The sequence below is a fragment of the Saccopteryx bilineata genome, chromosome 1 (genome assembly GCF_036850765.1).
Source record: "Saccopteryx bilineata isolate mSacBil1 chromosome 1, mSacBil1_pri_phased_curated, whole genome shotgun sequence".
Taxonomy (NCBI): Eukaryota; Metazoa; Chordata; class Mammalia; order Chiroptera; family Emballonuridae; genus Saccopteryx; species Saccopteryx bilineata.
This window is the reverse complement of record NC_089490.1, coordinates 10,243,488-10,263,218: the sequence shown is the minus strand read 5'-3', so window position 1 is coordinate 10,263,218 and position 19,731 is coordinate 10,243,488. Positions and strand designations below refer to the sequence as shown.

Sequence of the window (19,731 nt, the reverse complement as noted above, 5' to 3'; positions counted from 1 at the left end):
CACCAATCCCTGGTCCAGTACGGGGCAGGCCATGGGGGCCGGGAGAGTGGTGAAGGTCCCCGGGGGAGGGGCACTAGGTGACAGCGCGGGTGACAGTCTGGTGGACAGAGAGCGGGAGCACCAGTGGAGAGGTCCTTACTGGGAAAGCTGTGAGTGGGAGGACCTCCCCTGAGGCCAGGGAGGGAGCACTGCGGGGGGGGGGGGGAGGGAGGATGGGGAGGAGGTCAGACAGGCCCCAGAGGCCTGAGCCACAGAGAAGAGGTTTAGACAGAGGAATCCCTCCCAGGGACAAGGCAGAGAATTCCCAGGAGCTGGATTGAGGGGACCTTGTCCTCAGAAGGACAGTGAACCCGAGGAGGTGAGGCTAGGTGTGGGGCAGGGACCCCCATGGGGCGGCCGCGGCTTGGGCTGGGTGACAAATGAGGGTGGCTTGGAGCCAGGTGCTGGCTGTGGCTCTGGACAGAGAGCACAGCATCTAGGATGGCCCCAAGCATCTGGCAGAGAAAACCAGGGGACACAGGCACCCCTCACTGGGATAAGAACAGTGCTGGAATGGGGGCTGCAGAGAAAGACCCCGAGCTCAGAGGTTTTCCCTGGGGCCTTTCCTGCATATTCTGCAGCCTGGCAGGACAGGGTCTGAGTGGCTGTACTCAGGCCGTGGGCGATGCCAAATATTAGCAAGCCACAGGGCTCTGACCACTCAGCGTGGACAGGCCAGGGTCTTGGAGTCGGTCCTGAAACGTCCTTGTGCCTGGTGCGAACCCTCGGAAGCCCAGTTGTGGGGGCTTCTGTGTCATCTGTTGGTGAAGAGAAGTCAAGCAGCTGTACTGGCCAGTTTGTATAATTCTCAGGCCAGGGCGATTACCAGCCAACAAGGGTCACTTCTGTCATGAGCAGACCTAGGCACATGACTGTGCCACACTCAGTCCTACCTGTGGTTTAGAACAAACCCTGGTTAGCTGGCTCAGTGGAAGCGTCCACCCAGCGTGTGGAAGTCCTGGGTTCAAATCCAGGTCAGGGCACACAAGAGAAGCGCCCATCTGCTTCTCCACCCCTCCCCTTCTCTCTCTCTCTTCCCCTCATGCAGCCATGGCTTGAAAAGTTCTAGCAAGTTGGCTCCCAGCTGTGAGGATGGTTCCATGGTATCAGGATAAACTAGCTTGGTTGTTGAGCAACGGAGCAGCAGCTGCAGATGGGCAGGGCATACCGGGTGGATCCAGGTGCGGGGCCGGGGGGGGGGGCATGCAGGAGGTTGTCTGTCTTCCTGCCTCTCGCCCTCTCAGTAAAATGAAATGAAATAAAATAAAATTAAATTAAATAAAGACAAGCAACAGGAGTGTAGCAGCCTTTCCTCACGAGGCCCTGGCCTGAGCCTGTGTCCGCCCCCTGCAGGGCTGTTTCAGCACCTGGGCCGCCCTCTGCTGCCCTGACCCCGCTGTGACCTCCAGACACCCGGGCGCGCTGTGCAGAGGGCAGGGCAGAGTCTGCGGGGTGCTCTCGGCAAGCTTTCGCTTTCTCCCGGTGGAAGGAGCAGAGAAGGGCGGCTTCTTCACGCCGGGGCCCCAGGGCCCGGTCCCCGCAGATGCCCCTGCAGCCGGGGCCAGGCTCTGCTGCACCCATCTCTCCGCACGAGGGGCCCTGACACCAGCCTTGGGTCCGGCAGCAGGTTTGGGACTCGGGGTCTGCCGGGGTCCCTGGTCCTTCTCTCGCTGCTGCTGCGTTTAGCGTCGCTCGGGCAGTCCCGGACTTTCGCAGCAGGTAAGCTGGTCGGGACACCGGGGATCCAGAGGAGGAAGCAGGGGGCGCGGGCTGGGAGGAGGGGCTGGGTGGGTGTGGGCAGCGCGGGGAGATTGCGGAGCTGCAGGAAGTCCCGGGAGAGCTGCCCCGGGATCCTTTACCCTGAGACAGCAACCTCGCAGAGAGAGAGGAGAGTCCGCGCCGGTCCGTTCGCCCGTCCGTGGGCTTGACCGGGCACCTGCCCCACGTAGGGCCGTCGTCGGTCCGGAGCAGGAAAGGTGGGAGGGATGGAAACGAAGGTGAGTCACAGAAGCGCGCAGAGGAAGCGCACGCACGTGCTGTGCTGGGAGCATTGTTTCCCTAGGGGAGTGGGGGGCTTGGTCTGTTCCGATGCTTCTCAGCGAGTCCCCGCTGTCATTAGGAGGCTAGGGGCGGACAGAACTATGATCAGGGGCCCACACGTCCTTCCTGGGAGGGGACTGAGTCTGCAGGAAGACAGGGGACCCTCTGTCCTGGGAGTCACCGGTGGTGTGCGAACAATGGAGAGGAAGAGGGGCAGTGTCTCCCATGGACGCCAGCTGATGAAGAAGGAAGGACTCCTCCCCCTCCCCCCCTTCTTAGTGAGAGAAGAGAGAGACAGACTCCCGCATGCGCCGCAACCGGAATCCAACCGGCAACTCCCAGTGCGTCCATGCTCAGAACTGAGCTCTTTTAGCGGCCGAGCCAGAGGATGCAGGAGCCGTCCTGAGCGCGCTGGAACCAATCCAGCCATGGCTGCAGGAGGGGAAGAGAGAGAGAGAGAGAGAGAGAGAGAGAGAGAGAGAAGGAGGGTAAGGGTGGAGATGCAAACAGTCACTTCTGTGTGCTCTGACCGGAACCAACCCGGGACTTCCCCACGCCGGGCCGACGCTACCACTGAGCAAACCGGCCAGGGCTTGGTCTGTCTTTTCCTGAGCAGCTTGTCCCTGCGCTGTGGGTGCCGTCCTGGGGTGGGAAGGGATGGATGCTTTTCCCCAGCAAACGTAAGGGTCCTCTAGCTCCACAGAGGCTTTCACAGGGGCTGGGAAAGGTCCAGGCTCAGTCTTTTCCCGGTATCAGGGTGGTTACGCCCTCAACGTAATGAACCAGGAGGGAAGGCTGTGCTCAGGCTGGGACAGCTGCCAGCCCCCAGCGCTGTGGTCCCTTGCGAGGTCCCCGAGCTCCCTCTGCTGGTCTCACCCGCCTCCCGCCCGGCGTCTCCCCAGCTCGAGGCGGACATGGAGCGTCTCTGCAGCCTGGCTGTGCGCCGCCGTCTCAGCTCCCTGCTCCTCCTCCTCCAGCTGTTCGCTGGCGCGTGCACAGGTGAGTGTGTTCCTCCTCCTCCTGCTGCGCCTGGTGAGTGGGAGCCAGGAGGGTGGGTGGGCACTTCCCCCCTTTGCCGGCTGTCTCCGCCCTCCCCGGAGTGGGGGCTATAGGTGAAGGCCTTTCTCTGGATGCTCCCCAACCAATAACTGTAGTCAGACATTTAAGAACATTTACCAAACCACGTTTTACAAGTCAGCTATCAGAAATGCAAGAACACTCTTCCCTCACTCTCGCTTCCTTTCTCTTTTTAGCGCGCAGGTGCGCCGGAGACAAACAGACAGATAGTCAGAGGGGAAGGCAGAGAGAAGAGACGCATCAACTTATAGCTGCGGCACCTTAGTTGTTCACTGATTGATTTTCACACGTGCCTTGACCCAGGGGAAGGGGCTCCAGCCGAGCCAGTGACTTCTTGGTCAAGTCAGCTACCCGGGCTTCAAAGCAGCGACCATGTGGTCATGTCTATGATCCTTTGCTCAAATACTGATCCTGTGCTCAAGGCAGTGACCTTGGCCGGTGACCTTGGGGTGTCGAACCCGGGTCCTCAGCATCTCATGCTGACTCTGTATCCACTGCGCCACCACCTGGTCAGGCTGAGCTTTCTTTCTTAACAAGCAGTGTTTTGTGTTCCCGTGAGTGATGGGAGTGGGGACAGGATTGTAAAGAAAGTAGCAACTGTCTCTAGTTTTTAGGTCACAGGGAGTTCACCAGAGGAGAAGGACAGGGCACCCACAGTTAGGGGCGGGGTGTGACTGAGTGACCAGGAGCTCAGACCTGGGCCACCCGTGTGTGCTTTGCTCAGGTTCTGGTCCTGTCCTAGGAGGACCAGGGTGGAGCTTGGTTCTCAGAGGCTGGTCCCCAGGCATCCCTGTCAGCTCCCTGGGGAACGACTTGGAAATGCACGTCCTGGGTCCCAGACCCACTGCGCAGAGGCTCTGGGGCGGGGCCCAGCGACCTGTGTCCAGGCCCCCTGCTGATTCCGATGCTCCCGGACATGAGAACCCAGCTTACAGCCCTTCCCGGAGGGGTGGGGACAGGAGCAGAGGGGGATGAAGGGGTCGTTTTGACATCCTTTTGGGGTCACAAAATTGTGGTCGGAAGACTGGGCCCTGATTCAGAGTCATCACAGCTCAGCCCATCAGGACAGGATGGACTGTCACCTGTCCCCACCTGCCGGGGCCCTGTGCCTGATGGCGTGTTCCGGCCTCCATTCAGCGTGTCCCATTTCTCTGTCTTGTGTCTGTGTCCACAGAGGAGTTCTTGGTGTTTGGACCCGCAGAACCCATTGTGGCAGTGCTGGGCGGGAGCATCTCACTGCCCTGTCGCGTGGAACCGGGCATGAGTGTGGAGAACATGGAGCTGAGGTGGTTCCGCTCCAAGTTCTCCGAAGCCGTGTACATCTATCAGAACGGCTGGGAGCAGACGGAGGAGCTGATGGCGCAGTACGCGGGGCGGACCTCGCTGGACAGGGAGTTCCTCACCCAGGGGCAGGCGGCCGTGGTCATCCACAAGGTCCAGGCCTCCGACAACGGGCTGTATTCCTGCTTCTTCAGAAAGGGAGGCTTCTACGAAGAGGCCACTTTGGAGCTGAAAGTGGCAGGTTGGTCACTTGATCGGTGCTCTGGGGTCCTGGAGTTGGGGGAACCTGGAGGACAAGGTCATTCAGCCGCTCATTTTGCAGACGAGGAAAGAGGGCCCATCCGCTCATCCGCTTACTCAGTATGGTACATGGAGGCCTTCCGCTGTGCCAGGTCCTGTCCTGGGCCCCTGGGGTATTCCAGTGACCCAGAGGTCCCTGCCCTGTAGAGTTGTCGTCTGGAGACGGTACACAGACGCATAGTTAGATGGTAGGTTAGAGGGGGTGTCAGGGGTGGTTAGGTCTTAGGATAAATGGTCAAGAGGAGCAGGGGGAGGGGTCCGGGGTGTGTGTGGGGGAGCGGGAAGGCTGGCTTCATGGTCACACACGGGCTCTGATGGGTCTTCTTGACAATCTGAGCTAAAGTCAAAGGAAGTCGGGGGGTTAATGGGTGGTCATCTGGGGGTGAGGGTGCTAAGCCCAGGGACCACCCCTTGTAAAACCCGAGCCGGGAATGAGCTGGTGTGTCTGGGCTCCCGAGGAGGCCATTGTGTTTTGTCTGTAAGGTGAGTGAGCGAGTAGGAGGTGGTAAGAGGTGAGCATACTTGAAGAAGGACATGTCCCTGATGTAAAGATGAGTGAGTGAGTAAGAGGTGGTAAGGGATGAGCATACTTGAAGAAGGACATGTCCCTGATGTGGGTGGGATTGCTGATCTCGCCCGCAGCTGTCAGGGAAAGTTCACCGGGAGTGCTCGCTCCAATGGCCGCTTGAGTTCACCAGCCAAGGTCTCACCAGCCAGTTGAGGTGAGGTGTCCGGATGGACTAGGATGTGAGCAGGCAGGTGACTGTGGTTTCCAGCAGTGAATAAAGGAACAGTCCCTGTGGCCAGTGTGGCGGGCCCGGAGGGGCACAGGTGGTGGGAGTTGGGGGGTAAGTAGAGAGAGCAGAGCGAGGGGAGGCAGACAGCAGCTTGCGGGACGGTGCGCTGGTTAAGGACTTTGGATGCATCGCTGGGAAAAGCCTACTAAGTGGTGAGGAAACACTCCCTTTGCAGAGGTGAGGACGTCTGGGGTGGGCGGAGCTGAGGCGCAGGCGCAGTTACGCGGTGGGGAGGGTGGCCCCTTGACTGCACCGAGTGGCACTGGGCTGCGCAGGAGGATCACACGTGTTATGAGGTTTACAAAGTTGATCCAGCTGAGTGAGGAGATTTGGGGACGCAGACCGTTTTCAGGGAGAAGACTGGGCTGCATAGACTCCCAGGGTTTGCTTTGGCTTCTGGGGAAAGACTTTTTCGTATTAAATAAGCATTGCACCAGAATGCGAGGCTCACCAAGCGATCTACCGGATAGCCAAGCAGACACGACCAGTGCACGCATGTGTCTGATGAGCGATTACTAGTTCTCAGGAGAGAGGACGTGAGAGCGCCGCTGTCCCACACAGTTTATCCTATATTTACCTGGTAATTGGGGTCTTTATCACAGGAGGTGGTTTTACAACTTAGAGCACGTGCCCCTTGCTCCACCCCTGCCCTCCCACAGGCAGGGGGACAGTGGGGTGCTCCCTGCCCCATGTTGACATTTGAAAGACATGGCTCTATTTGTCTCCCCCCCCCCGCAGGTGTGGGCTCTGCGCCCCGAGTGCACATCACGGGGCCGGAGGAGGATGGCGTCCGCGTGGCGTGCAGCGCCTCAGGGTGGTTCCCGAAGCCGCAGGTGCAGTGGAGAGACCTCCGTGGGGAGAAGTTGCTGGCCTTCTCTGAGGCCCACGCCCGAGACGCTGCAGGGCTGTACAGCGTGGAGGCCGCCCTGGTGGTGAGAGAGCGCTCCGCGGGCAACGTGACCTGCTCCCTGCTGAACCCCGTCCTGGGCCAGGAGAAGGCGATGGCCATCTTCATCCCGGGTCAGTGCTGCTGGTCTCCCCGCGGAGCTGGAGGGCGGCGGGGTCTCCCGGCGGAGCTGGAGGGGGCAGGGTCTCCCAAGGGAGCTGGAGGGCAGCGGGGTCTCCCAGCGGAGCTGGAGGGGGCGGGGTCTCCCAGGGGAGCTGGAGGGGGCGGGGTCTCCCAAGGGAGCTGGAGGGGGGCGGGGTCTCCGAGCGGAGCTGGAGGGCGGCGGGGTCTCCCGGCGGAGCTGGAGGGCGGCGGGGTCTCCCGGCGGAGCTGGAGGGCGGCGGGGTCTCCAAGCGGAGCAGGAGGGGGGACAGTGTCTCCCGGGGAGCTGGAGGGGGCGGGGTCTCCGAGCGGAGAAGGAGGGGGCGGGGTCTCCGAGCGGAGCTACAAGGGGCGGCAGAGTCTCCCAGCGGAGCTGGAGCGCGGCGGGGTCTCGGAGCGGAGAAAGAGGGGGCGGGATCTCCCAACGGGGCTGGAAGGGGGCGGGGCCCCCAGCGCGTGGGGCGGGGCTGGGCTCTCCTGAACCGCGCGCCTGATGGGTCCCTGGCCGGGTGCAGAGCCCTTCTTCCCCCAGGTCTCTCCCTGGCTGTCGGCTTTCCTGGTGACCGTGACCGCTCTGGGGCTCCTGCTCCTCGGGGCTGGCTATTACACGTGGAGACAGCACTCCATGGGGGCGAAGGCGCGCAGAGAACAGGCGACGTTGCGCAGGGTTAAGGAGAAGGACAGGCGGACTAAGGAGGAGGCGCTGAAGGCCAGAGGTGAGGCTGGTGGGCGTGGAGGCCAGTGCCGGGAGGGACAGGCCGGTGGCCATGCCAGACTCCAGGGCTTCAGCGCTCTAGGGAGACATAGGGCCCTCAGCCCGGGGCAGGAGGCTGCGGAGATCCAAGGAGGGCAGCTGGAAGCTTGGGCAGAGGGGGAGGTTGGAGTCGGAAGTTCTGGGGTAGAGAGAGATCCTTTGTCGTGCATGCCCAGGCTCACTGTCTTTCTGGGAATTCAGGATGGTTTTCTCTCTCTTTCAGATGAACTCCAGGCCCAGCTCGGTAAGTTCTGCTTCTCCTCCTGATTTATTTGTGTGCCTTTCATGGGACACATTCTGTTTTTTTTTTTTTTTTAAGTGGGAGGAGGAGAAACAGTGAGACATACTCTCACATAACGTCTGGGGCTCATGCTTTAATCAAGTGAGCTATTTTTAGTGCCTGAGGAGACACTTCCAATGAGCCGTCCTCAGTGCCCAGGGCCGACACTCAAACCAGTTGAGCTACTGGCTGTGGGAAGGAAAGAGAGAGAGAAGGGAGAGAGGGAGGAGTGGAGAAGTGGATGGTTTCTTCCACTGTGTGCCCTGACTGGTAATCGAACCTGGGACGTCCATATGCCAGGCTGATGCTCTATCCACTGAGCAATCCGACCAAGGCTGACATTCTGGTTCTTAGTTCTCGTGTTTCCTGTGTTGTCTTTCAGAGTGGAGGAAGGCAGTTTACCTGGCTGGTGAGTGACTCTCCACATGTCCTTGCTGCTCATGTCCCACCGGTGCCCGGGAGTCCCTCTCCTTGTTTCTGGGGGCGCAAGTGGAGCCCGTGGGATGTAGAACCCTGGTCCCCGGGCTCTCTGGGCTGCGGCTGCTGTCCCCCAAAACCCCCCAGTGCTGGGAAGCAGGTTGGATGGAGGCCCCGGAAACTGTCATCATCCTGAGTCTCATTCCCGCCCTGACCCGCCCACCGTCTGGCTAGTTTTCTAGTCTTCAATGCCCCTGCTCCCGGTCAGCACCTGGAACGGAGTCACGTAAATAAACGGGGTCAATCAGTTTAGGATTGTGGCCTCCTCCCCCCCTGAGACACCAGCCAGGGAGTCTGTTCTCCCCAGTCCCTGAGGTGCTTGCTGATCAGAATGTCCTGGGAGGACTGGGTTACCACATAGGGGACGGGATGGGAGGGGTGTCAGTGCCCCAGGACAGAGATGCTTATCTTTAGAAATAACTGACCTGAGAAGGATTGACTCCTTTACCCCAGAGCTCACCTCACACCCTTGTCCTTAAGTTAATGCCCTTTGTGACTTATACTTTTTATTTAAATTAATGAGAAGAGGGAGGCAGAGACAGACTCCTGCTTGCGCCCCAATCCAGATCCACCCGGCAAGCCCACCAGGGGGTGACGTTCTGCCTATATGAGGCTTTCCTTCATTGCCCGCAACCGGGATATTTTTAGTGCCTGAGGGGGCCATTGAGACATTCTCAGCACCTGGGGTCAAGTTGCTCAAGCGAATCAAGCCATGGCTGCAGGAGGAGAAGAGAAAGAGAGAGAGAGAGAGAGAGAGAGAGAGAGAGGAGGAGTGGAGAAGCAGATGGTCACTTCTCCTGTGTGCCCTGTCTGGGAATCAAACCCAGGACATCTACATGCCGGCCGATGTTCTACCACTGAGCCAACCAGCTGGGGCTGAGTTATACCTGTATTAGAAAGAGTTTGGACACAAAAGTGCTTTCTTATAACTATGGAGTAATTTATATTTTGTTTCCTAAACGTTTATGATATCAAGTATAATTTTTGACCCCGAATGGCAGCCCTGAGCAGTGGGGGACACAGGAGATTTTGAGGTCGTTTCAGCACAGGGCAGCTAAGTGGCCAGCCACAGGTCACACGGCAGCGGCTGGCAGTGGTGGCACTCCACCTGTAGTGCAGGCTTCCTGGCTGGGGTCAGGGTTTCCCAGCACCCCTGCTGGCTGCACACACCTTTCAGAGGCCGTCCCCTCCCCAGCCCCTGCCCTGTGGGTGGTCTCCCCGGTGGGACAGAGGAGGCAGGAGACGAGTGCTGAGCAGGCTTGTTGGGGCTGAGCTCTCACTGGGGTGTGTTCCCTTTCAGCCTGGAAGAAGGCCCAGCTGTATGCAGGTAAGGGACTCACTTTCTGTGGCCTCCCCTCCCCGGCCTACACCCTGTCCCCTTCTCTGTCAGTGCACCCCCCACCAGGGTGGGGCTGGCTTCCCTGCTCTCCTTGTCACGTGTGTGCCCTCCATCTGAGAGTGCAGGGACACCTCACTGTGACACAGCTCTCTAGCACAGTGAGCCCGTCCTGGATTGCAGGTCACTGTTAGGGCCAGACATCCATCCTGAACACTCCCTGTTTTGTTAGTATTTCTTCTTCTTCTTCTTTTTTTGTATTTTTCTAAAGTGAGAAGCGGGGAGGCTGAGAGACACACTCCCGCATGCACCAGACCAGGATCCACCCGGCATGCCCACCAGGGGGCGATGCTCTGCCCATCTGGGGCATTGCTCTGTTGCAACCAGAGCCATTCTAGTGCCTGAGGCAGAGGCCATGGAGCCATCCTCAGCGCCCAGGCCAACTTTGCTCCAGTGGAGCCTTGGCTGCGGGAGGGGAAGAGAGAGACAGAGAGGAAGGAGAGGGGGAGAGGTGGAGAAGCAGATGGGCACTTCTCCTGTGTGCCCTGGCCAGGAATCGAACCTGGGACTTCCACACATTGGGTCGATGCTCTACCACTGAGCCAACCGGCCAGGGCCTCTATTGGTACTTCCTGGTGCAGTGACAGAGGAGAGGTCAGTCGTGAGGACAGATCAGCGATGTCTCTCTGGAAGGTGTCAGCAGTGCTGGGCATAGGACATGGGCATCTTTGGGGGGCACAGCAGGGTCTCTCCTGGGAGCTTTCAGTCTCTCTGGGGAGCAGAGGACAGGTCACTATTTTTAGGTTCATCTTTACGGAAAGGGAGTTGATTTTTGTTTCCACTAACTGTGAAAAGAAGAAGGAAATCTGTTAGTGTCTGTCCTCTTACTGAACACATGTCTTTCCTGCTTTGACCTCGGTCTCCCTTCCCAGCCTCCTCTCGTTGCCTCCTAACTGGGCGGGACTTCTCTGACCCTGGATCCCGAGTTCTCTGCACTCACGGCTCAGTCATCCTCCGAGTTCAGCCCAGACAGGCTGCGTTCTCTCTTCCCACGGCTTACAGACAACTTACAAGTTCAGCTTAATCCATTCTTCATTAATAAATGGACATTTTTTACTCTTTAAATGAGAAGCGGGGAGGAAGAGAGACAGACTCCCGCATGCACCCGGACCGGGACCCACCTGGCTAGCCTCCTATGGGGCGATGCTTTGCCCGTCTGGGGCCATTGTCTTGTTACTTGGCAACCGAGCTGTTTTAGTGCCTGAAGTGAGACCATGGAGCCATCCCCAGTGCATGGGGCCAACTTGCTCTAACTGAGCCATGGCTGTGTGAGGGGAAGGGAGAGATAGAGAGGGAGAGAGAAGGGGAAGTAAAGGGTTGGAGAAGCAGATGGTTGCATCTCCTGTGTGCCCTGACCAGGAATCGAACTTGGGACATTGACATGCTGGGCCAGTGGTCTACCATGGATCCAAACAGCCAGGGCGTAAATGGATGTTTTCATCTTTCCAGTTCTTTTCAAGAAAACCTAGCGTTCAGGGTGGTTGTGTGGCTCAGGATTTGAGAAAGCAACTCTGATACTCAAGTCTGGGTCCCTGTGTTCAGGCCGGTATCTCGGCTCTCAGTGCCTGAGTGTTTAGATTTATGGCTTAACTTTCATGGGGAGGTGGCAGTGTGACAACTGTGTGTGTGTGTGTGTGTGTGTGTGTGTATCAAAAAGAAACAGATGCACCAGCTGAGAGTTCCCCAAACACCTCCCCTGTAAATCCTGCATCTGTGTGTTTCAGAAAAATAGGTTCTGATCAATGTCTGAAAATCTCTGACGTGACACGTGGCTCTCTTGCAGATTGGCGGCAGGAGAAGTTCCCGACCTGTGAGTGATTGTGTTCCTTTTTATCAAGTGAGAGGCGGGGAGGTGGTGAGATTGACTTCCCGCATGCACCCCGACTAGGCTCCACCTGGTATCCCCCATCTGGGACAATGTTCTGCCCATCTGGGCCGGTTGCTCTGTTGCTCAGAAACCCAGCTATTCTAGTACCTGAGGCAAGGCCATGGAGCCATCCTCAGTACTGGGGGCCAACTTGCTCATTCCAGCCATGGCTGAAGGAAGGGGAAGTGAGAGAAAGAAAGAGAAAGAGAGAGAGAGAGAGAGAGAGAGAGAGAGAGAGAGAGAAGGGGGAAAGTGGGAAGGGTGGAGAAGCAGATGGGCGCTTCTCCTGTGTGCCCTGACGAGGAATCGAACCTGGGACTTCTACATGCTGTACCAATGCTCTACTGCTGAGCCAACCCGACAGGGCTGAGGGACTGTGTTTTCTGGGTGCTCCTCCAGCTGTCCCCACAACCTTGGCCCTCCTCAGTGCTCTGTGGTGATGGAGATTCCGGCGCTGTCCCTGGAGCTGGGCTATCCAGAAATCTCCAGGGAAATGGATGGCTGAGGGCTTTAACCAGGAGAGGGGTCTGATGTTCTGTTCTCTGTGTTTCCTGTTCTGGGTTGGACGGACCCCTTGTTTAAACCGTGTTCGGGGCTGGTGGCTCTGGCTGACACTGGAGGTTAAATAGATATTCCTCACTGTTGGTGTCCAGGCTGGTCCTCAAAGTCCATGTGACACATCTAACCCCAAATAAGTCCTGTGGTTCCTTCTCCTGTTTGGAGGGCTGTGGGCTTGAGTCACAAGGCTCTCATCTCAGGGGGCTTAGCCATCCCCCCATGTAGCTAAGTGTGTGTGGGGAGTTGGTGCCCGTGTTGTGGGGCAGGACAGGGCTTCTCAGGGTTTGCCCCTCTCTCTGCAGGGCTCGTCACCCTCGATCCAGACTCTGCTCATCCCCGCCTGGTCAGCTTTCAGGAAAAGATGAGTGTGACCTTGAAGGACTTTCATGAAGATTCAGGTTCTGTCTGCAGTGTGCTGGGTGTTAAAGGCATCACGTCAGGGCGCTGGCACTGGGAGGTGGCGGTCACCGATGGGGACAACAGCGAGTGGGCTCTGGGGGTCTGCAGGGGGGACGTGAAAAGGGAAGGCTGGTACAGAGAGTCCCCAGACAGGGGGTTCTGGGTTGTGGGGCGGTTTGATTGTAAGTATTGTGCCTGCACTGTCTCTGAGACTGTTTTTGAGAAGAGGTTTTCTGACAGGGTGGGGGTTTTCTTGGACTACGACGCAGGGGACGTCTCCTTCTACAACATGACTGATGGCTCCCACATCTTCTCTTTCCCTCCAGCCTCCTTCTCGGGGACCCTCTTTCCATACTTCATGTTGAGGTCAGGGGGTGTGTCCCTGACCATCTGCCCCAAGGTGGGTGGTCCCGAGGGGCTCCCTGTGTCCCTGAGCCTTTCAGGGGCGGGGCTCAGCTCAGCTTCTGGTGTCGATGACATTGAGTGTCCACTACTGTCCTGCAATGTGGAGCCCACGCTCCCGTCACTGCCCTGACCCCCTACTGACTCTCCTTCTGAAGATGAACTTTCCTTGTGGCTAAAGCTCTGAGGTCAGTCCCGCCAGGTGGAGAGTCACCCTCCTGCCCGGCGTACTGGCTCCGCCCGTGCTGTGACAAACACCATCAGGTCCAGGCTTGTGCTCGGGCAGCAGGTTACAGAAGGTGACCAAGCTGGTTTGGGACAGGCCATATTTTGATGTGGAAGTTGTTTTCCTCTCTGGAGTGAAACACATTTCATGGCCTCGTTATATTGTTCGAACTCGAAGGGGGTGAGGGGCTGAGCTGCTCTGCAGAACCGAGTGGACCTTCCTTCATCCAACTTGGGTTTGTGCAGAAAATCCGCTGGGCTGAGTGAGGGTCGTCTGCTGATCTATTTTGGGGGCTCTTCATGATCTGAGCTGAAAAGTTGGCTCTCCAGAAATCTCCAGGGAAATGGATGGCTGAGGGCTTTAACCAGGAGAGGGATCTGCTGTTCTGTTCTCTGTGTTTCCTTTTCTGGGATGGACGGACCCCTTGTTCAAACGCAGTAAAGTATCTGTTACGTGTGAAGAGGCTGTGCCGTGTTAATTTTGGGAACCAAGGAGAAGCCCGTGGGCCCCCCGTTAGTGTGTTAGTACCGGGTGGAAAGAGGAGAATGCTATCCGGGTTCAGTGTGAATGAGTGACCCAGCGATCCCCTTCTGGGACTGTATCTGAAGAAACCGAAACACTAATTCAAGAGAACACAGGCCCCCATGTTCACTGCAGCGTTCTTCACGGAGCGCGATGTGGGAGCAGCCAGTGCCCGTCAGTAGGTGACTGGATAAAAAATCATGTGGTTCCTTCTCCTGTTTGGTGGGCCGTGGACTTGAGTCACAAGGCTCTCATCTCAGGGGGCTTGGTGATCCCCTCATGCAGCTAAGTGTCGGGAGGCGGGTTGTGTGACCGTGTTGTGGAGCAGAGCAGGGCTTTGCAAGATCTGCGTCTCTCTCTGCAGGGTCTGTCACTCGATCCCGGCTCTGCTCGTCCTGGCCTGGTCATCCCTCAGGGGGAGGAGGGAGTGTGGAGAAGCAGGTGGTCCGTTCTCCTGTGTGCTCTGACCAGGACTCGAATCTGGGACATCCACCCACTGGGCACACGCCCTGTGGTTGAGCCAACCAGCCAGGGCCAGGATAGCTTTGTCTTGATGCATGAAAACGTACAGTTGTGTTTTCACATCTGGTAATTGGCTTATACTGAAGCCGAGTAGCGAAGGTGTGGACTGTGCCCGTTATCCATTAATTGCCTGCTGGTTCCCTATCCACTCGTTTTTGCCCTGTTTGGCGGTACTGGAGCTGGGCTCCCCTCCCCCACCCAATTTCCTCTTTGTCCCCTGGCACCACGTTCGCTGTTCTTAGCCTTTGCCCTGCAGGGGGCGCTGTGGGCCGGGGCGGAGGAAGCGGGTTCTCTTCTAGGGTTCCCGCTTTTCTCCTTGACCCCACCTGACTGTCAGGGGCCCGCAGGTGCCCAGTTGGTCTCACCTTTTGGTGAATTTGGCTGGCATCGCGGCAGCGGGCTGTTTTCCCGAGGTTAGCTTTCCCCGGGAGCTAACCAGCACCCCAGTGGGAGGCTTTCTGTCCAGCAGCCGTGGCCTGCGGCTTGTCAGTGAACTGGTTCACCTTCCAGGGGCCATGGCCCTACCTTGACCAATAAGCTCTGAATGTGTCATGCGTGTGTGTGTGTGTGTGTGTGTGTGTGAGATCTTCCAAATGCCTTCCTGCGAACTCTGTCTTAACTCTAGAGTGATGCCCGTGTCTCACACCTGTTATTTCTGTAGTCCTTAGAGCTTTCTTTAACTTCTTTCAGTAGTAGTTAACCACTAAAACTACTAATAGTGGAATTTAATTTCTCTTAAAATATTTTTATTTATTAATTTCATCAAGAGGGAAGGAGAGAGAGAGAGAGAGAGAGAGAGACAGTAACATCAAGCTGCTCCTGTATGTATCCTGACTGGGGATTGAACCAGCAACCTCTGTGCTTCTGGACGATGCTCTAACACAGGGGTTGGGAACCTTTTAGGCTGAGAGAGCCATGAACGCCACATATTTTATCAATAAAATGTAATTCCGTGAGAGCCATACAATATGTTTAACACTAAATACAAGTAAATGTGTGCATTTTATGTAAGACCAACACTTTTAAAGTACAATAAGTCTCTGAATTCTTTTTAATAATGTTGTTATGCTGTTGCTAATTAATGATGAATAAAGTACTTTTTACCATTAATGTGACTTCTGGTGCTGCATGGTTTTGCTGATGGCTTTGTATTCTGGTTGATACATGGTGAGGTTAAGCTTCAGGCAGGCGTTGAGACTTCCATTCGTTAAATGTGATCATAGGTTGGTCTTAACGTTCTTTAGATGTGAGAAAGACTGCTCACATGCATACATACAGCCAAACATTGTCAGTACAGCAATACTTACACACTGCAGTGTGTGGTATGTGACGGGAAGTGCGTTCCAAGTTTTGACAATCAGCTGGTCCACGGGTTGTTTTTTCATTTCTCCCTACTTGTGTTTGCTCGTTAACTCTGCTTGCTGTCATGCAAGTCTTTCCAAATCTTCATTCAGTGACTTGAACTTATTCACCCACATGTCTGAGGTCTTCAGGTCAGCAGCTTGTAGCTCAAAATCTCTGATGGAGACACCGGGGATATAACTCAGGTTGGTGCTGTCCACTGCACACTCGTGTGGATGGATGATGAATTTAAAAAGACGAGTGTGCTCACAAAATTCTCCAAAGCGTGCTTTGAATGACTGCAGGAGATTAGATGTGAAGCCCGCTAGCTGCTGGAGATCAAGATGTTGAGCAGGGTCACTTGCTGTGCATGCATCTTTAAACTCTCCCAGTGTTTCAAAGTGTGGTAAATGACCTGTTTCAATGTCAGCAGTGAAGAATTCCAGCTTGTTTTCAAACAGGGGTCATCAAACTTTTTATAAAAACCACCCACTTTTGCAGTGCTAGTCAACCTGGTCCCTACCGCCCACTAGTGGGCATTCCAGCTTTCATGGTGGGCCAATCACGGCGCCGTTTGGTTGCAGGGTAGGGACCAGCTAAGACTGTATTTCCAATGCCTTGCACTTTCACATTGAGCTGGTTCAGATGTTCAGTCATGTCCACGAGATAGAACTTCAGGAGCAACTCAGTGTTAGCTAACTCAGGATGCTCGACATTTCCCATTTCAAGAAAAGTCTGATTTTGCTCACACAAGCTGCGAAACAGCTGAGCACCTTCCCTCTTGACAACCAACGCACATTGCTATGCAGAAGCAGACCAGGATACTTATTCTCAACTTCATCCAGCAGTGTTTTAAACGCGATCATTTAAAGCTAGGGCAACAATAAAGTTGACCACCCGAATGACCAGCGACATCACCTCACCAAGCTGCTCCCCACACATCTGAGCACAAAGCGCCTCCTGATGTAGGATGCAGTGAAAACTTAGGATGGGTCTCTTTTCATGTTCATGAAGAAGCTCTACGAATCCTGTTTTTCCCCATCATGCACGGAGCACCATCAGTACACATCAAAATAAGTTTATCCATTGGTAAATTTTTTTTTTCTTTAGCAAACTCAGTGAAAGACTTGAATAAATCCTCCCCTCTTGTTGTCTCTTTCATGGGCAAATCAGCAAGACTTTCCTCACATAGTGTGTCACCGACAGCATACCTTGCAATCAAGCTGAACTGGGATAAATAGCTTATGTCTGTTGACTCATCCAAAGCGAGAGAAAAGAATGGTGCTGCATTTATGTCCTTCACTTGTGTTGCCTCAGTTTGATTTGCCATCATGATGGTTGGATCGTAAACAGTTCTTGCCAACAGAGGCATGTCTTTTATTCGTTTGATTATCTTGTCTTTATCCGTAAAGTCGTCAAAAAGTTCATTGGCAACATCAAGCATGAATGTTTTGGCATACTCCCCATCTGTGAATGGCTTTCCATTTCTCACAATTGCTAAAGCACCAGCAAAGCTAGCCGAATTCCAGTCACCTTGTTGGATCCAAACACGGAGTTGCTGCTGACTAGCTTGCACTTTGCACAGCAGCTCTTGACATGCTTTCTTCCTGCTGTCCCCTGCTGGATATTTCGATGCAAATGTAGTATGGCGTGTGTCAAAGTGCCGCTTTATATTTGACCGTTTCATAGATGCAATTTTATCATTGCATATTAGACACACTGCAGAACCTGCTCTCTCCACAAAAGTGAATTCCTCTGTCCATTCCTGCTGAAAAGTACAATACTCATCTTTTTTTCTTTTAGCCATCTTCTTTGTCAAAAGGGTTTCTGCAATTAGCTAGCTGACTACTTGATTAAAAGGAGGGAAGTTTACTTCCTGTTCTCACAATGACCTATGTATGCATTATCCAATAAAAATTTGGTGTTGTCCTGGAGGACAGCTGTGATTGGCTCCAGCCACCCGCAACCATGAACATGAGCTGTAGGAAATGAATGGATTGTAATACATGAGAATGTTTTATATTTTTAACGTTATTAATTTTTTTATTAAAGATTTGTCTGCGAGCCAGATGAAGCCATCAAAAGAGCTACATCTGGCTCATGAGCCATAGGTTCCTGACTCCTGCTCTAACCAATTGAGCTACTTAGCCAGGGCCTAGTTCACTTTTTTTCATTTTTTTTTATATAAAATCTTTTTCATTCAAATTACTGATGTGGCTTCTGACTCCTGATTGGACGCTGAGTCTAAACACCTAGACCGCAGTGTAGGTGGGAGGAGAGTGTGATGCTGTCCCCAGTGTGGGGGAAGGGCAGTCAGGCATCTACAGACGTGTTCATGGTCACCTCAACAAAACTGTCACCCTAACAAAACCGTCACACAAGTGTACGGGCTCCTGGGGTGGGTTTTACGTACTCTGTGTGCTCAGTGTCTGGGCGCCATGCCTGTGCGCCTTATATCCACCCTGCATCTTTATGGCGTTATCTGACTTTTGGATGAGCGATGGGTGTATTTCCTTTGAAATAATGGAGACATGTGTGATGTGAATCACCCACACACAAAATAAGAATACTTTTAACTCCACTAACTAGGAGTAATCTGTTTTAAACAAGCGGACCAGCTGCCTAAGTCATTTCAGAAAGGTTGATTAAGGTGATCAACATGGTTGAGTTTTGTCAGAATGGACCACTTTCAAGGTCACATAGCTGTGTATTTTGTATTGAGTTTATCTTGGAAGTTACAGTGCTCAGACTTGCCAAGCGGCTTTCTGACTTTATCTATTACTGCTGTGCAGGTGAGTATTTAATTACACAGGAAGTAGATGTTTATTGCATTCATCCTTGATAGCATGGGCCCTGTAAACCTGAGTCTCCATTGGCCTTTGTGCCAGAGCAGAGCTCACTCTCTATCTTCAGGAGCCTCTTGGGGCCTCTCCTCAGGTCCAGGTTGTGTGCAGCGAGCGCCTTGGATTTTTAAGTGGGTGCCAACGAACCCCACAGGCTGGGCCCCCATTGCTGACCACACAGAGGGCTTCTGTGGGTCTTTGAGCAGAGCTACCCACTCTCTGTATGTTTTTTTTTGAATTATTTTTGCCATCTTTTACCTCAAAGATTCTGCAGTTATCAAGGGGCATGTATTGGTGTTTGACTTTGGTGTTTAATCATATCTATATTTTGCACGTGAGAGGCTGGGAAGCAGAGAAACACACTCCCACATGCACCCCAGGCAGGATCCACCAGCAACCCCCGTCTGGGGCTGATGTTCTGCCCATCCCAGGCTGCTACTCCGTTGCTCGGCAACTGAGCTATTTTAGCACCTGAGGCAGAGGCCATCCTCAGCACCAGGGAACCACTTGCTCATTCTGGCTATGGCTGTGGGAGGAGAAGAGAGAGACAGAGAGAAAGGAGAGAAGGAAGCAGATGGGCGCTTCCTCTGTGTGCCCTGGCTGGAATCGAACCTGGGACATCCACATGCTGGGCTGATGCTCTACCACTGAGCCAGCCAGCCAGGGTAATTAATCATAAATTAAAGGCTTGTTTTCTGTGAAGTTACAGTAGAAATGATAACCCCAAAGGTTACTGTCACTCTTCCACAGGTCACCCACCACTTTTTCTCCTCTGATTAGGGATATTTATTTCAAACTGCCTTTCCTGGTGGGTAATAAATATCCTCTTCTCAAAATGCTGTTTGAACCTACTTGATAGTGTGCCAGTTCCGTCAATGACTTGTTAACTTACTAAATTCTTTATTCTCTATATTTGAGTCATGTTTGTGGTTTTATGAAATTCATAAAATATGATATTTAATTGTTTTTAGAAACATAGGTTTTATAAAAGGAACGTTTACAGTAATTGTAAGTATGAAACCTTCAACCCTCGATCATTGAAAAGATCAAGGCATTTCCAAAATCCTGCGTGACAAATGTAAAACGTAGGAACAGTGCCTCAGAGTGTGCAGGGGCCGTCCCCGCAGAGCTGAGGAGGAGCCTGGAGAGGGAGAGGAGGTTTGTCTAGATCTCGTGGCCGGGGCTGGGGTCAGATTCTCCGTTCTACGTGAGAAGCTTCCGTCCTCACTCCTGTGGACCCCTTCTTGTTTTGTTAGCCTGCTCCTCCGCATCGCTGAGCGCTCCAGCTTCCACTCGCCTTGCTGCCGCTTCCTGCGTGGCCTCGCCGAGGAGCACGTAGGATGGAGTGCAGAGTGCGTTAGCCAGAGGGAGGGGAGCCCCCACGTGGGCGTGGTCGGGGGAGGTTTGGATAAGGTGACCAACTCTTTGACAATGAAAGGAGGACAAAAATAAATAGAAGAAAACAATATCGTAAATAAAAGAAACATTTTATTCATTGCAACAATAATACACTATAATAGGATAAATGCATAATAAAAACATTTGTAATATTTTATATTGTA

The 19,731-nt window shown here is 54.3% G+C and overlaps 1 protein-coding gene and 1 non-coding gene across 3 annotated transcripts; one reads left to right on the top strand and one right to left on the bottom strand.

Annotated features, from left to right (window-relative positions):
* Positions 1–1,633: 1,633 nt before the first annotated feature.
* LOC136323946 (butyrophilin subfamily 3 member A2-like) lies at positions 1,634–13,645 on the top strand. Of its 2 annotated transcripts, none has more exons than XM_066256127.1 (10): positions 1,634–1,758; positions 2,982–3,078; positions 4,331–4,678; positions 6,273–6,554; positions 7,098–7,298; positions 7,560–7,580; positions 7,999–8,025; positions 9,394–9,420; positions 11,273–11,299; positions 12,217–13,645. In XM_066256127.1, the coding sequence occupies exons 2-10, from the start codon at positions 2,994–2,996 to the stop codon at positions 12,846–12,848; spliced, it is 1,650 nt and encodes a 549-aa protein (XP_066112224.1). In that variant the 5' UTR covers positions 1,634–1,758; positions 2,982–2,993; the 3' UTR covers positions 12,849–13,645. The 2 variants fall into 2 exon arrangements, with proteins under 2 accessions (XP_066112224.1, XP_066112131.1); XM_066256034.1 differs by lacking the exon at positions 1,634–1,758 and adding an exon at positions 1,900–2,036.
* On the bottom strand, positions 9,971–10,046 carry TRNAI-AAU (transfer RNA isoleucine (anticodon AAU)). The gene has a single exon. It is a non-coding gene; the product is annotated as a tRNA-Ile (tRNA).
* Positions 13,646–19,731: the final 6,086 nt, after the last annotated feature.